The sequence below is a fragment of the Zonotrichia albicollis genome, chromosome 2 (assembly GCF_047830755.1).
Source record: "Zonotrichia albicollis isolate bZonAlb1 chromosome 2, bZonAlb1.hap1, whole genome shotgun sequence".
In the NCBI taxonomy this organism is placed as follows: domain Eukaryota; kingdom Metazoa; phylum Chordata; class Aves; order Passeriformes; family Passerellidae; genus Zonotrichia; species Zonotrichia albicollis.
Genome location: NC_133820.1, coordinates 63,220,791 through 63,237,281, shown reverse-complemented (window position 1 = coordinate 63,237,281; position 16,491 = coordinate 63,220,791). Strand labels below are relative to the sequence as shown.

Below are 16,491 nucleotides of genomic sequence, written 5' to 3'. Positions count from 1 at the left end.
ACACAACTCTGCACCTTCTACTTCAGCCTTACATAAGTTATCTCTGGCCTGTGGTGAAGAAATACAAGAAACACCTGATCTCCCTTCTCTGTGCAGTCGTGGAGACACTGATGTGAACCACCTCTCTGCACATTAATGTAAAGGACATCTCTCCAGGTTCAGGAAACCATGCACATTGAAAATGCTAAAGGAAAGTGCTCAAATCTCTCTTTCTTTCTTCTGTATCACAAAAGACCAGGCACTTTCTGAAAGCAAAAAAACCCTCCATAAATAAAATAGTGGGGAGTAAATTCTGCAAGGTCTGCCCCTGGCTTCTTTAGTGTTATTTTAACTTCCATGTGGGGAAATGCTGTTAACCAGGGTAATGGTGAGTTCATCCTTCAATAAAGACAAAGGTGTTTCTGTAAACACCTTAAATCTCAGTTGTATAAACTAGCAGCTAACCCAATTTTACTCTGATGAGGCACAGGTCCTATTAGATAACAAGTTCTACAGTCATAGTAGTCTCTCACATTTCTTGCGAAATGTGTAGGATACATGGAATTTTGGTCACTTTTCATAGCTTTACTATACCATTCTAAGCCCAGAAGGTCAAATACTTCAGTTTTAATCTAATATCATGGCTATAAAATGCAGTTAAAATTTATTTATGGATCAATCCCTGTAACTTTACATAATGGAAGAAAATAATATTATTTCCATTTGACTGAGATTCTGTTGGTATGTGCACAGATTAAAATGACTTGCCCAAACAATACAAAGGCAAAGCTCAATCTATATACTCTCTCAGTCCATATCTTAACCATAAGACAAAGACAGAAGTTGAATTTGAATAAAATAAATTGTTCTAAACATTATTTTAAAAGTTCTTTTCATAATGTTTTATAAAATGCTTTTTCCAAACACATCATTTGTCTTTTTATTGCAAAATTCTCTCTGTAAGGACTCATATTAAGTAGAATTAACTTCCCACATAATGGTTTCATAAGATATTCTTTACTCCAAACAAACAGAACAGGTCACTCTATGACAATGCCTATTCAGCCACTTCACTTTTGATGTACTAAAACTTACTGCTTGTTTATTTTATGTTTCTTTCTTACATTTAAAAATAAGACAAGTATTTACTGTAACATTAAAACACACTAATACATGCTTCTTTTTTTCCCTGGCTAATCTCTTTAGATATCTGGCCTTTGAACAAGTCAATATATATTGTCAATACACCTTTTATCTAGTGTTTATATCCACTGGATGTGTTATGCTAGTTCATGTAATATCTATTTGTTTGCCAGACAGAGCTATATTCTCTCATGGGAGCAGAACTGAATGTAGCATCCCATTTATCTAGCCACTGAAATATTCTGCTTAACTTGACTCTCATTTGTGCACCAGCTACCTTATCTTCTGTTCAGGTTTTTTTTGGTTTTGGTTTGGGTTTTGGGGTTTTTTGTTTTGTTTTTCTTTTTTTTAAATTTTTTTTTAATTTTTTTTGTGAGGTACTGCACAAAATTATAGCCTGTTATGAAAGTATATTGAATGGGGCTTTATCTGGCTCCAGCTGAAAACTGACTGAGCTTTTCCTGACTGCTTGCTGTTTATTAAAAAACACCCACTGAACAGCATCCTAAAACAGGATGTCTTAAGATGATACTTTAAACTTAAAAATAAATTGCAATTCTATCCAAATTAGTAAACAGATTTTTCTTCAGCATCCTAATATGAAAAGCAGATATTAACAATATCAAATATAAGAGCATTCACAGATTCATAGTACCAGAGTTTCACTCAGTAAATGAACTGTTTGTTTAAGAAAAGCACATGCTTAATTGTGTGGCTTGAATTGTGTGTAGTTTTTCTGTTGATGGAAGAGTCGCATATGATAAAGAGAGAAGTACAATTTTACAGAAAATTATTTTATTTTTCCAACTAAGAGATCTTAATAAGCCCATAAACTCCATTTCACAGCATATACATTTTTGGTACTATTAAGTGTGGTTGCCTTGAAATATTCACACTTGGATGTGTTCATTTGCATTATTACATTTAGAAGCCTTGGGGCTTTATCACTTTCTTTTCTTGAAATGGCACAGTAATAAGGAAAAGTGGTTATGCTTATCACCACTCATCAGTCAAACATCTTCTATATTAACAAAACATAATTTTTTCCACTCAATGAATGGGTGTGTGATGTTTCATACACATGTCAATATTAGTATTACTTTGCCTGGTGAAGAAATCATTTTATTTAACAGGATGTATGACTGGAAGTAAATGAGGAGAAATTCCCGTTTACACTTTAATGAGCAGGGACAATGCAGCATGTCAAAACCATACATTCACTATAATTTAGGAGTAAAAGTCATACAATTTTATACAAACAAACCATACCACATTTTCAGTGGCTTGAACCTCACAAAAAATCACTTTATAGTAAGAGCTGTGTACATGTTTCCTGGACTAATGTTTAATATCCTAAGTATTCTTCTAAAGGAAATCTCAACAAAGAAGAAAATAAGCAGATCACCTGATGGTTTGATACAGAAAAGATAATCTATGTATCTATGACAGCCTCTTTCATTAGCTTTTGATCCTGTCAAACAATAAATATAACCTTTAACCTTGCATATGTAATGAATAAAACTTGAACCTACACTGTCTAATCAAATGAGAGGTCCAATATATCCCACTGCTCTGGCACATTCCATGCCCATGAACACTGGTTTTAAATCTATAACTGTATGTAAAAAGAAAAAACCAAAAAGCTTTTAGAACAGAATTTCCAAACACATAATAGAAATAGGACAGAGGAATTTTCAGACTAATATTTAAACATAATTGTTCTGAGAGAACAAGTAACATCTGGATGTAAAAATATCACATTAAGGAGTGCCACATAAAACCAGAATGAAATGGAATGGAAGGAAAGGACAAGCTACACGTTCAAGATGGCTTTGCATGAATGTAAATATTTAAGTTTGGAATAAATGCAAAAGCCCATGTTTTACTCCATTACCGACACCCTAAGCAAGACAAATACCCCTAATTTCATCTCCAAAAATCATATGAATTGCATTTGATATGTATGTTCACCTAGGAGTTGTGATATCACAAAGGTGGTGTATTATATTTTATACTGAAAGCCTGGAAGCCAAACATTAAAAAATTGAAAAATTGTGTAGTTAATTATCAGAACTGACACTGGAGTATTGTATGAACTTTGAGCAAGAATACACAAAATATTTTTTAAAAGCTAGATTTAGCACCTACATTTAATTACAGAAACTATTTTAAACCAAGAAAACAAAGAATAGTAGGTGATTTCTCTTTAAATGTCATTGCTTTAGTGGGCTTTTACCATATATGCAATATTGTTAAAATTCTAAATAATTGCAATAGATTTTTTGAGGACTATTAAGTGCTAAATAGCAAGGACAGAGGCCTTATGAAACTAAGAAGGGCTAAATTTAAAGGGAGACAGAAGGTCAGGAACTGACAAAGGAGATTTTATCTATCAACAGTTTAGCTGGAGGTTCTGATCTGCCATCAAATCTGCAGGAAAATGTCTCCCTTGCAGGGCAAAATCTGACAGAAGGGAGATGCTCCTCATAGAAAAGGATACTGAGTGGACCTGCCCCAGAGATCTGGCTGAGGCTTGCTAGCACAATCACTTTCAATATTTACAATAAATTACTCCTGCTTTTAAGCACCAGGCTACTCAGGATTCACCTCCAAGAGAGAAAAATAAAAAGGAGGGACTCACAGATACAGAACAATATAAAAAATTTAAACAGAATTGAGAAGGTAATACCTCAGAGACATTAGAATTTTTAAGATTTTTACAGATAACACAAAAATTGAAACAGGATGCAAGTAATGCTGAACAACTCAAATCAAGCATTCCATACTAAAGGGCACTGCATTTTAGAATAAAACATTAACCTACTTTTCCTTTTAAAACCATGGTGAAATGAAATCTATCAGATATTTTCATAATGAACACTGCAAAAAATTGACAATCACAACCCTTTTATCCTCAAGTATTCCACAACACTTTACAGATTTCACATGTGTTTTCTCATACATCCATGGGATAAATGGGGCCCAGACATTGCCAGAAAGGAAAGGTCATTTTCATTGACTAGTTCTGTGTAGGCTTTTCAGTGGTCAAAACCTTAGCTGTTACAGAGGAAACCACTGATAGCTTTTGGTGAGTTTTCAAATTGGCAAGAAAATGTGCACATTGCATGGATTCTTGATGAAAAATAAATAGTCATGGACTTGATTTTACATTTCCTTTTGAGGAGAGTAGTAATAACAGCACAGTGATACTTAATAAGCTATACATGCACTAATTCCATAATGAGTCTTTGCTAACTCATGAGGAAAACACATCTATTCAGCTATCAAACTACTTCCTCTAGCAATTACATATTTTAGTAGATTGCTATAAAAATTTGGATTGAACCAAACTAAATACCTAAAAAAGGACTCATGAGGCACTGTCTAATCTTGTTGCACTTCACCACATCCAGTGCTATTAATACATCCAGAAGGTGAGTTTGAGAGTTTTTGAAAAGTGTAAGCACCTTAATGAAAGGTTTATCTTTCTGAACAACTCTAAACCAGCACTACTTTTATACATGCTAGGGAACAAGCCAGTGTAAAATGATCACAGGTCTTTTTTTAAGTCATGTCTGTGGATCTTTTATTGTTCTTGGCACAGATTTCAATGGTGTTACAGAACTGAAAAACACATTTGTGAAACATACCTATAATACTGCGAAAGGTCAGAAGTTTTACATAGCCCAACGGAAGTATCAAGCAATTTATTTCCTTTTGAGGCATACTGTGAATGTACTGTAAATTCTGGGTTTATTTGCTTATTTATTTTTTTATTTGTCTAAGAAAATAAAAGGAGTGTAAGCTTAGGTGTCTTGATCCACTATTATGAATTCAAATCCAACTCAAATTATTTTGGACGTCTTACAAAAGCAGGCTTCCAGGAATGGTTACAACACATCTGGAGGTACTGCAAGCACACTCCAGCAGAGATGAAACTGTCAAATATCCAGGGCAGGATGTCTCCATTGCTCCCCAGGATGTGTGCTTGCAGGGAGAGGAGGAAAGAAATCCACACTTAAAGCACAAACCCCAGAAACACTCATGTCTGCCCAGCAGCAGAAGGGAATGCAGGGTCTGCAGCACAGGACTGCAGAACAGGCATTGGGGGTCATTTTCTCCTCTCCAGCCTCACTCCTAAAGGCAATGAGTGACAGCTTCCTGTGGTTTTGAGCCTCACTCAATGTGTACAAGCAACTTCCCCCTCTTGGCTGAGGAGCTGTGGTAAGGATGCAAGAAAGCTGACACACCAGACAACAGAAACCTCACACTGGGGATGCTGCAGGACTTGCCACCTTTACTGGCAAGAGAGTGCATACACTTTCTTAATTGATAGTAAACAGGAATGTTACTTTCCACCGCTTGGTTTCGAGACTCTTTTGTTATTGTATTTTAGCTGGCCAAAAGTAGAGCGTCTCCATATGTTTCTGCTATGCTTGGCCAGGACAGACCTGCTCTGCAATCTGTTAACACAACTAGAGTACCAGAGCTGGGTATTGATCACAATGTGGTGTCATTAGAGAAAAAAAAATGCTAGAATTTTTTTTTTTTTTGTAAAACATTAAGTGCCCAAATCAGCTTGGACAGAAAAAATCCCAACAAATAACAATAAGGATCAGATACTCCAGGATCTAAAATACAAAATACCCCTTTACTAACTATTAAATCAAAAGAAGATGCTGATACTATATTACTATTCTAGACACTGCAAAAGAAAGTGAAATATAGTCCAAACTTTTTACTTCCAAATGATCAGTTTTTATAAACTAAGAGGCATAATTAGTGAGATCGAGTGATCTGATGCACTCATGTTCCATAAGTCAGAAGGTACAGAGGAGTTGCAGATTTGGAACCAGATAAGTCAGGGACATGGAAGCAGCATAATATAGAGGCTCAGTATAAAATAGTTCTAGAATAGAAACGTCTATTTCAGACTTTTATGAGTTTACAGTAAAGACCTTACTTAACCAGACTATAAATATAAAACAAAATGTCTTTCTAAAAGGACTGGCTTACTGTTCTTTAACAAGAATGAAACATACCTTTGATAGATCTCTGAAGTTGCCTGGAAGGGTCAGATCTAACTCTTCAGATTCATAGTTTGTTAAAACCCATGGAAATACAGGGTATTGGTTCAGATCATTGTATGTTCGTCCTATTGAAAAAGAAAGTTTTAAGAATTAGGAAATAGTGTCCACTTGTCCAGCTAGAAGAAAAATGTAGTGGTTACATTTCTTGCATCACATGTTCCCAGTTCCCACCACTTTGACAGAACCAAGTCCAAATCTTCCAGACAAAAGCAGCCATTTAGGTGCACTTATCTTGAACCAGAAGTCAACACAAACTGAAATAATATAAAAAGCACAGTATCTTTTAAGATCAACTAAATTCACCATATGCCAATAAAAATTTCTTTTTTATTTCCATTAAAATATTTTTATAGCATGAATGTAGAAATTCAAAAGAACTTGACTATTGTTTCCTAGAAACTTCATGAAGTATCATAGCTGGCAAAGATAAAATGAGACTCCAAACAGCAAGGGGGAAAATCTGAGGTTTGCAAATCTAGGTCTATCCTAGATAGTCCATGCTAATCTATCATTCCCTATGGTTCTTCACTGAAGAAATGGTGAGATTCCATGGCAACTGTGGAATCAAAGTGATGAAACTCATTTTTGCTGCAACACTATTTTTTAATCACTTTTAAAATTAAAAAATAGTTATCTCATGTAAAAGACAGAGCTGACTACCCCAGGCCACTCTTTTCAATCATAAAAGAAACACTGCTGTCATCCCAGCAGCTCAAATGTGCAAAAAACCATGTACAGATACCATTTCAAAAGAACAATCTTCAACTGCAATCAACTAAAAATTATGAATTCATCACAAAGAAAAACATGCTTAGGAAAGGCTGTTATTTTTTGTATTCTCTAGTATTTAGCAGAATTTAACAATTCAGTGATAAGGCAAATGAAATTTCTTAGTACAGAACTGTCCATCCTATTGCTAGAGTGAGAACCACACAATATGCAACATAAGTCTTAAAAACCAAAATCAGGTCATAAATATATGTGTGTGTGTATTTATATAATATAATTAGCAGACTGAAATAATCCAGGTTAACAATTCCCAGTCCTGCAGCAGATTTACAGCCCTGTCTCACTAACTGCTTCCTTCCAGATTCTGGACAGATTCCTGGGGTACAACACCCGGCACAGGAAAACACAGGCTTCCTTGTTCTGAGTAGCAGTTGCAATTCTCCATAAAAAATCAGTTCTGCTTTAATGAAACTTTCACTGTTCTACAAACACCTTATTTTTTCAACAGAAGCTGATGAACAAAAAGCATGTTTTTATTTCGTACATAGTTTCACTGAATACAGGAGAAGTGCATATTCTTAATAATTGTGTGTCCTCATTTTTACACTCTGAAAACATAGATGTTCACAAGAATGCAAAAAACAAAAATTAAGGCGCAAATATCACTTTGTCAAGAAAGCAATTCCAGTACTGCGCACTACATACACAAATAAAGATGGATAGAAACAAAACTACTTCTTTAATATCAACAATGAATGAACAAACGAACGAACGAACGAATGAATGCAAAACAACTCTAGGACAGAACAAGAATGTGTCAAACAACCATATCAAGAAGTATACCAGAATTTATCCTTGTAAGGGAGGAAAAGGAAAGGTATGCTCTGCTAGAATATTTATTCTTTTAGACTTCTGGGAGGGGGCTCAATATGCTTTGAAGGAAGACAAATCTGCCTAATTTTCTACATCCTTCAAATCAGAATATTATTTTTTTCTTTGGCAAGGGTCTAATTGCATATGACTTGTAAAATTCCTTGAGATGATTAAATTTAGGGTGCTTTAAAATAAGGCCTCTATAAAACTATCGCTTCATACAATAAAAGTTTTTCTCACCATTAAAATCTTTAAGTTAGCAGAAGAGCATGCAAGAGCTTTCACAATAGAAAGACATTTGACCTTATGCAGAGAGCAGACTAAAAGAACTTTGAGATCCAGGAAGAGAATGACTGAGAGGACTCTAGTCCATTACAAAGCATAAGCAAAAATGAAGACTCCGCAGAATCAAAATTTGTATGGAAAAGAGCTCACAGTAATAAATATCTTCAACTGTAACTATTTTAGAGAAGTATTTAAAAAGTGAGAACATACTTTTGCAAAATTTTGAAAGGAAATGTAGGGTCATACAAAATTATGTTTTATTTTGAAATTGAGATTTTTTCATATTGTGATTTCATTTAATTTTGATACTTATTTCATTAATTTCATATCAATTCAATGTCAATATTCAGTCAACAAGATTTTTACTGTTAGTTCCCATTCCATGTGCGAAAATCATAGGAAAAAGGAAAAGAAAAAAGCAATCCTGAGCCTTGCAGGCTCTTTTGCTGAGGGGTTACTTATAGTATAGACAAATGAAGAAATTATCATGTGACATTAGCTCCATGTCAGAACACTGCAGTAACTCCTCTTTTTTACCTCACAGTGAGAAATTATTGCAGCTTCTCTCTCAGCTTAGGTAGGATAAGTTGCAAATAATGAAGCTTTCAAGATTATGTATTTGATAAATATAAGACTTGTGAAAAAATTTAAAATATTCTCTTTTGTCCTTCTTCAATTTTTATAAAACATGTTTTAGTTATGAAGATAAGAACTACTAAGAATAGCTCTTAATTTGTTTAATAAAAAAGTTAGTGATTTATTTTTTTCAACTCAACAATTTCCTCCTTAATATCAACAAATAAAACTGACTCAAGAAGATGAACCTAATTTAAATTGTGAAAGGAGACCAAACCCACAAGGTAAGACCACACATCTGTACTTATCTGAGCGGAGGACAGTGATCTAGGCCTATAATGGGATTACAAATCCCTAATTCTAAACATGCATAAATATTAGTGGCTTCACGTTATTAGAAATGCTGTCTTGATCTGTTCTGGCTTCACAATTGATTATTTTCAGAGAAAAGTCAGCAGATGCATATGCTTAGCCATCTCATCAATTGATGCTGCTTCCAACAAGAATTATTTGGTCCTTTCTTTAGCTAAATAAATATAGAACATAAACCTGTATGACTATTGGTAGTCCCTACACCTTTTCAGAGCCTTCAGATTTCCCCTCAAGTAGGCTTACAGAGATTAATATTAAAGGCTGAATATTAAATATTGCAAGCCCTGTGACACTAATCTACTTGAACAATAAAAATGAGGCATAGTAAATGAGATCTCAGAAATACTGGATATGTTTCTTCATTAAAAAAAAAAACTTTTTAATTAAACCATCCAATTTAATGTTTTTATATGGCACTTTAGTTTCTAAGGTAAAGCGAGCTAGAGACAGCTGACAAAGAAATTATAACTGCAATTCCTTGGTGAAAATGTTAATGACAGCAAAATATTGTTTAATTAGATGATTGCAGCATCTGGATTAACACTCTTTAAGAGCGATGTTCCTGTGCTTGTCTGCTTCTTCACACTTTACAGACATTTTGTCATCTCTAGGTCATTAGGAAAGAATTTTTAATGATTTTTCTAGAAGTAAGTAGTTCGAGTTACATCTAATTAGATGACAATAATAAGCCCAACACATGCAGTAGCTAAATATATACATAATTAACCAGTGAGGGCTTGTACATCACAGAGTAAAAAAGTGGAAAATGCTAAGCAGGCAAAAAAAAAAAAAAGGTGAGGGGGAAGAAGTTCATCTGAATTTATTACCTAATTGAGGATGTAATTTTTTTTTTCCATAAACCTGTAAAAATAATCCCTTTCCACTAGAAGAAATTACTCACGAAAATTATGGATGCAATTATTCTTCATTTCTTTTAAAAGCAGTGGCATGTAGGATTTAAAAGAATTAAAATTCCAATAAATACAAATGCAAGCACACATTTAATGTACTGCAATTTGAAATTGAACAGCAGAAATTAGTTAAATACTGAGAAATGGATTTGAAATCTAGACTTCTAGCTAAAACAGTGAGCACTGCAATGATATTAAAAAACAACTTCTTGTTCCCACTCCTCCTGATACCTTTTGCTGTAGTGGGATTACTTTTAAGCACTCTTTTTAATAATCTTTTAATTGAGAATAGTAAAAATTACTTGTTTCCTATATCACCCAGAGGGTTCAGTTGACATATATGCTGGTCCCATACAGAGAGGACAATTAGTATAATCACAGCAAAAACAAAAGGATGTCTGAGAATGAAGCAGGTAGAGGGAGAAGGGGGAAGGTGACCAGGAAGGGTTATGTCTACAGAGCCAGGACAAAAACCAGGGCCATGGAGAGTATAACACTGAGACTGATTGATAAGTAGCAGAGTGCAGTGTTTACCTTTGGGAGGAAAGCCCAGAGCTGTAAACATGATGAAATATGCAGGAGTCAGAAAAGAGGGCAAGAAAGAGGTGAAGAGCTTGGAAACAGAAGAGGGAGGTGAGAAAATAGCTGACTAGGGGGCCAGAGAAACAGGTTGAAATAAGGCTTTAGAATTTTGAAGATGGAGAGAGATTTTGAACTGAAATTGCAGCGAGACATCAGGCCAGTGCAAGTGTCAGCAATCACACATAGGATTGGATAGGAAATGATCAAGAAAGAGAGACTTTTGAGAGCTGAAGTAGAAAGTTATTCGGCATATAAGATCTGTGAGCACAGATCACAGCAGAAACAATTAATCTAAACATGAAGCATAGCAATGTTTCTAGGGGGTAAAAGGATGACATAAGAATTGAAGAAAATGTTATAGAACGATGGATTTTTTTCAAGAGCATACTTCAAATATTAAGGACCTATAGAACAGCCAGGGGCCATGCTTCTCAGGACAAACATAACAGAAAACCAGAGAGAGATTTAAAAAGAGATTAATGTATTTATTTCAGTAGTTCTGTTGTACAGACACCAACCAGTCTGTGTAATTAACAGTATTAATAAAGAGGCAAAGGACTTCTTGTGGGAAAGGACCTGGCAGCATGATGTCACAATGGGAGAAATAAGCTGGTGTCAGAGCCCTCACTTCTGAACATCACTCTTCCAAGGTGACTGCTTCTTGTGTAACTTCAGAGGAGGATAACAAAGAAACATGAGTGCTTTCTTACTCTTTTGTAGAGGGCTAGAGACTAATTAAGCACTGTTGGAAGAAAAAAAGGAAGCTACAAAGAATGGGAAAAAGATGTGCTAAACCACTTTATTAGTGGACCTCTATTTGGATGAGAAAACAGTGAAGTGACCTTACTTATCACTCACTTACCAGCAGATAATCCACAATTCTTAAGTGTCAAACCTCCATGTTTCTGACTAAGCTACAACTCAGATTTGCTGAATAAGCCAGTAGGAGCTTAATGACATGAATAAAAAAAAACAGAGGATGGATCTATTTCTCAGTAGCTGAAAACAATAATACCATTAGAGAATAAGATGCTGCTTAAATAAACAGTTATATACTAAAACTAGGTCATTGCTGCTACACTAACAATTACTGGCAGAGAAGTTGTAACTTATAAGGAGATATTTCTTATGGAATCTCATTACAAAAGAGTATAATTAGGACTGTAATTGGAATTTGGATTTCCAAGAAGAAAGAAAAGAAAATACATCTTTACTTAGGAAAGGAGGTCACAAGTATATTCAGTAGCCTATTTTTGTCTACAAAATAGAAAATTCTGTATTTTCTTCTGACTGATGAAGTTCCTGCCTACAGTGCATATAAGATTTTGTGTCTGTTTAATACAGGCGTACTTGGGCAGTTATCAAAACCAGGACAACAAGTAGTAGAGGTTCTTCGCTTCCAGTACTGTATTTCTGGTAGAGTTATTAATTTTGTTAGTGCTTTATCAGAAAACACTTATTTGTTGTAAGGGCAATATTTTTGAGGAACAGCTTTCAAAAAGACTTAGAGAAATGCAGGCAAAGCTGTTAAAGCAGTGGTGTCACTCAGAGCCTCACAGCTCCCAACCCTGCAGTTTCCCAGATCTCAGGCCCTGGTGGTACAAGGCCATGCAATGGTGGAGCCAGGATCAGCTTGGGGATGTGAGAACTTCTAGACTTTCTAACATATATTTCTTCTTCGAAACTTTCTCCCCAGTGACCAGACTTCGAGCTCATGTGCACTCTGCTGTGCGTGGGTTTCTGCCTTGCCATGAACTTTATGAGGAGATTCTTAGCAAATATCCCCAAGTACTTCATGAGTTTTTGGAACTGAGCTTTCTAGATGAAGTGCAGACTTCATTAAAACTAAAGAACCTGGTTGAACTTCCAAAAAATAACTTGAGGGGATTTTTTTACCTCTGTCAAAAAGCTGGAAAACTTTGGATTTTGTTCCAAACTAGAATAAAGACCTTACTGTCATGTGTAGAATTGCCTGTTGAGTTTCAGTCAGCTTTCATTCTCTGGTGTTATTTTCAGAAAAGGTTTTGTGTGTGTCATTGGCAAGTTCAGCTACCAAGGATAAATTTTATTCTAATTTTTTTTTTTAAATCACATACTGTTGAAAGATTTTATGAGATGGTAGACAATGATGTGAAATGAGCAAGGCATCCTATGCAATTAACCTATGCAATCCTGAGATTACATGAACAAATGAGGGTTATCTGTAAGAGACTGATACCAATAAATCTGCTAGAAATTAAATGCCTTGAGTCAGAGAGAGAGACTTCTAGGGGTAGTGACCAAACATTTTTTTTCAAACAGGACAGAAATTCATGGACACACACCAAAAATAACAAATAGTCAGTAATCCTTCAAATCTTGGCCATAGCAGGTGGAACATGGAATGCTAATATCAAGCCATCCTGTTATAAAGCAGATGAGTGACACTAAATGGCCTTAAGAGAATCCTGTCTCATGCAATCACCCCAAGTGTTCAGCTATAAAACTTGCCCAGTAGCACTAGTATCAAAAAACAGGTAAAAAAATATTTTTGTTGAGACCTTTGAGATACTCTGAGAGAATCTTCTCAGGCTGAATCTTGTTAACTGAGATATTTTAGTGTGTTACTGCAATTTCTAATTGACTTCAGACATAACGCTGTCTTCCAGGTTTGAATGCTTTGGTGAGGTACCTAAAAAATAATGACCTTAGAGTTTTAAACTGATTAAAAACTTTGAAAAAAAATTATATAAAAATGGCCTCTTGTCTACTCTCATTCAAAGACCTTAAATTCACTGCTCACAGAAGAAATGAATACACAAAAAGGAAATTACCAGCAAAGGACAGTTTTGTTGGTAATGTATTGGACAAGGACTGAGGGGACCTAGGCTAACTTCCCAGTTCTCCAGTAAATCCTCCAAGTTCAGGTGATGCAGCCAGAGAGCCGGCAAGGGTCTGCCTGCATTTCCTCATCACTAGAAGGGCAGCGGATGCGTGAGAGGCACAGAGCAGCTGGAGACAGGCCAGTGTCCAGAAGCAGGACAGAGGCATTCTGGCACTGCACCAGAGGCAATAAACACTCAGCAGGGCTCCTTCCTCCAGCAGAGATCTGCGGGACCGCAGCTAAAATGCTTGGGAACCAAACTGGTGACTTGCATTGGACTTCACCATATGGACTTTCCAGCCCTGATCTCCAGTAGTTTCAGGGATTCTGCTTTTTGCTCCACTGCACAAGGTAAACATGCCCTCAGATTTCCAACTGTTCAGTGGTAACACTTGTATATCACACTGGGATAAGTTGATGACACATTTATTAACATCCGTTAGACTCGATGCATGGATGGTGACTACCAGCTAAGCACAGAGGCCAAAGCCTGAGGGTTCAAAGCAAGTGAGTTTGACAGCTCCTGAATTCTGCCACTGCCCTACTGGGAAGAGTGCAGTGACTGTCCCCAGACTGGTCAGCATAACGAGTGCTACCTTTGGGTTTCACACTTACATGTGTCTTATGTCTGGCCTGAGGATAACCTCGAGCATAAGAGTCAGGACCAAGTAAAGATGAGAGTTGTAACACTGGAGTACAAAGTGATGCCTGGTGGAATTTAATTTGGGTTTCAAATTAAAGCTCACTGAAGTGAAATGTCTGTATGAGGCTCTCCACAGGCAGGTTCATAAGCAGCATGTGTGCTACAGGCAGGAATCATAATAGTAGACAACCTCCTGGAAATCTCTGTATATGGTGTAGAAAACTGCTGCTTTTTACATTTAAAATTAACACTGGAGTTAACACATAGAAAAGGGAAAGGTGAAAGGAGTAATATCTTCCTGAATGTTTAATTAATGACAATTGCCAGAAAAGCTCTTCTTTTGCCAATAACAAATGGATGTCTATGGCAGTTATTTCTCATTTTAAATACCTAATCTGATATTATATTTCATCTCAAAGAACTAAATGAGAAAAGATGCTGTAATCTAATCATACCACAATCCAGGTGACATCTGTACTAGGCAGAATACTGTTGTTATTCTGCTGTCTAGTTGCTGTTGCTGAGAATGATGAAGTAGCGAAATTACATTTTCCCATTATTATTTCCAGACACTCTCTGGCAATGGTTTGTTGACTCTAATAAAGCTTCAGACAAAGCTGTCAGCAGAGGAAATGGCAGAAGGGGAGCAAGGAACAGCCTCCACAGCAATACATGAATCTAAAGTCTCCATGATAGGCTGTGCATTTTCTGATAAAATGTAATGTGTGTATGTGTTTCAGAATATATCACAAAGCTGCAGCTGAATTCTAGTGGGATGAATGTATTCTATCGAGTCATGTTGCTTAGGACTTTGACAAGCATAAACATATTATGAGGGATTAAAGAGGCAGAAGCCTTACCTGCTATAGTATTGAGGAACATCAAGTATTCAAAGTTGGATATCTCCCGTCTCTGCCAGCGCTGAGTCATGTTGGAGGATTTATAAAGTTGTCGGGGTGTGGCCAGAGAGATTCTCCTAGGAAATGCATTTAAAGAATGATTTTTTAAGAGTCTCATTAAATGTTAAGATGTAGGACAACATTTTTAGTGTGATTAATTTCAGGTTGTCTCAGAGGCTATTTCATTTAATGAAGTCAAGAAGACACTACTACCCTTATTTCAGAAATGTCTAAAATTAGGAACTATGTTTTATTTTATCTCTACTACAGCATTGCAATAAATCAGAATATTATATTTTGTGGTTTATTTTATTCTGAATCTGGTTAAAATACTGGGATTAAAAGAAACTGCAGACCTCCTGGTGCCAGGCTTGTCCAGAAGGAATAAAAGAGGAATACCACGTCCCTGTTTCAAAAGGATATATTGAGATAAATTCAATATATCAATTTCAAAAGGATATATTGAGATAAATTCATTAAGTGAGTGAGTGATAGATTAAAGTGACATACACTTCCATCACACAGGTTGACTATATTTATTACACAATTTGTGCACCTCCTCTATGGTCAACTACCCATGATTCTTTCCTAAATCCCAGCAAGCCTGAAGATTTCTATTTAGAGCCTGGTTTCTGAAAGAAACAAATTTTACTCAGTTATCTGCTCACATGTTCATCTGCCTGTCTCTTCATAATGACTTTTAAATTGCATTTCATTCAAATTTGAAAGAGGAGCAGGAGTGTCTACGATACTCATTTTCCACATATTTTTTGAAACTTACATGGCTGGATAAAAGAGAAACTACTTGCCAAGGAAGAAAAAAGCAGAAAACCTCAACTCTTCTATATTCAATTTGACAACATCACAACAAACAAATACCATGCAGCAAGTCTTAAATTAACCATTGTATATACTGTCCCTGGTTGGTAAAACATAGGAGACTAGAGTCAGTCTAGACTAATGCATTAAAGAAAAAAATCTGCAACAGGAAAAAGCAGTCTCATTGTTCAAAACTCATTTCTAGAGAAAATAGTACTTGCCTTAAAAAAAGGAGAAAGACAAGGAAATCTTTAAAAAGAAAATAAATTCATCTCCTCAGATACTTTTTTAAGAAGAAATTTAGATCTTAGAAATGTATAAGAATAGAGAAATGTTTATACCTGTTAAGAACATCAACAATAAAAAAGACAATTTCAAATGGGTAGTCTGAATTCAATGAATTTGAAGAATGTATGTGGTAGTATTTACACAACTTATCAAGATCAAATAGGGACAACCAATGCTTCAGCTTTCAGTTGCACCCTGGGCACACTATGTGTTAGTTTTGGACTCTGGAAGCTGAGTATCTTCTTAAAACTTACTAATATACAAGGTGTCAAACTGCGCAGTGTTTACAAAAATGTGAACCACCTACTTCTACAGATACAGGCACATACTCCTGGAGATGCACTAAACTCTATTTCCAGAGAAAGGATGAGTGAGTATTGGCATGTGACTGTAATTACAATTATTTGTCTAAATTGCCAGTGCGTAAGTTGTCAATGTC

General features: G+C 35.6%; 1 protein-coding gene across 10 annotated transcripts in view; it reads right to left on the bottom strand.

Annotated features, from left to right (window-relative positions):
* The window catches only part of NBEA (neurobeachin), a 457,716-nt gene that overhangs the window by 78,356 nt on the left and 362,869 nt on the right, over positions 1-16,491 (bottom strand). For all 10 annotated transcript variants that reach the window (XM_074535327.1, XM_074535328.1, XM_074535333.1 and 7 more), the window contains 2 exons: positions 14,907-15,022; positions 6,165-6,277 (listed from right to left, as the gene is read on the bottom strand). In XM_074535327.1, coding sequence (XP_074391428.1) covers positions 6,165-6,277; positions 14,907-15,022 — 229 coding nt within the window. The remainder of the gene's footprint in view (positions 1-6,164; positions 6,278-14,906; positions 15,023-16,491) is intronic.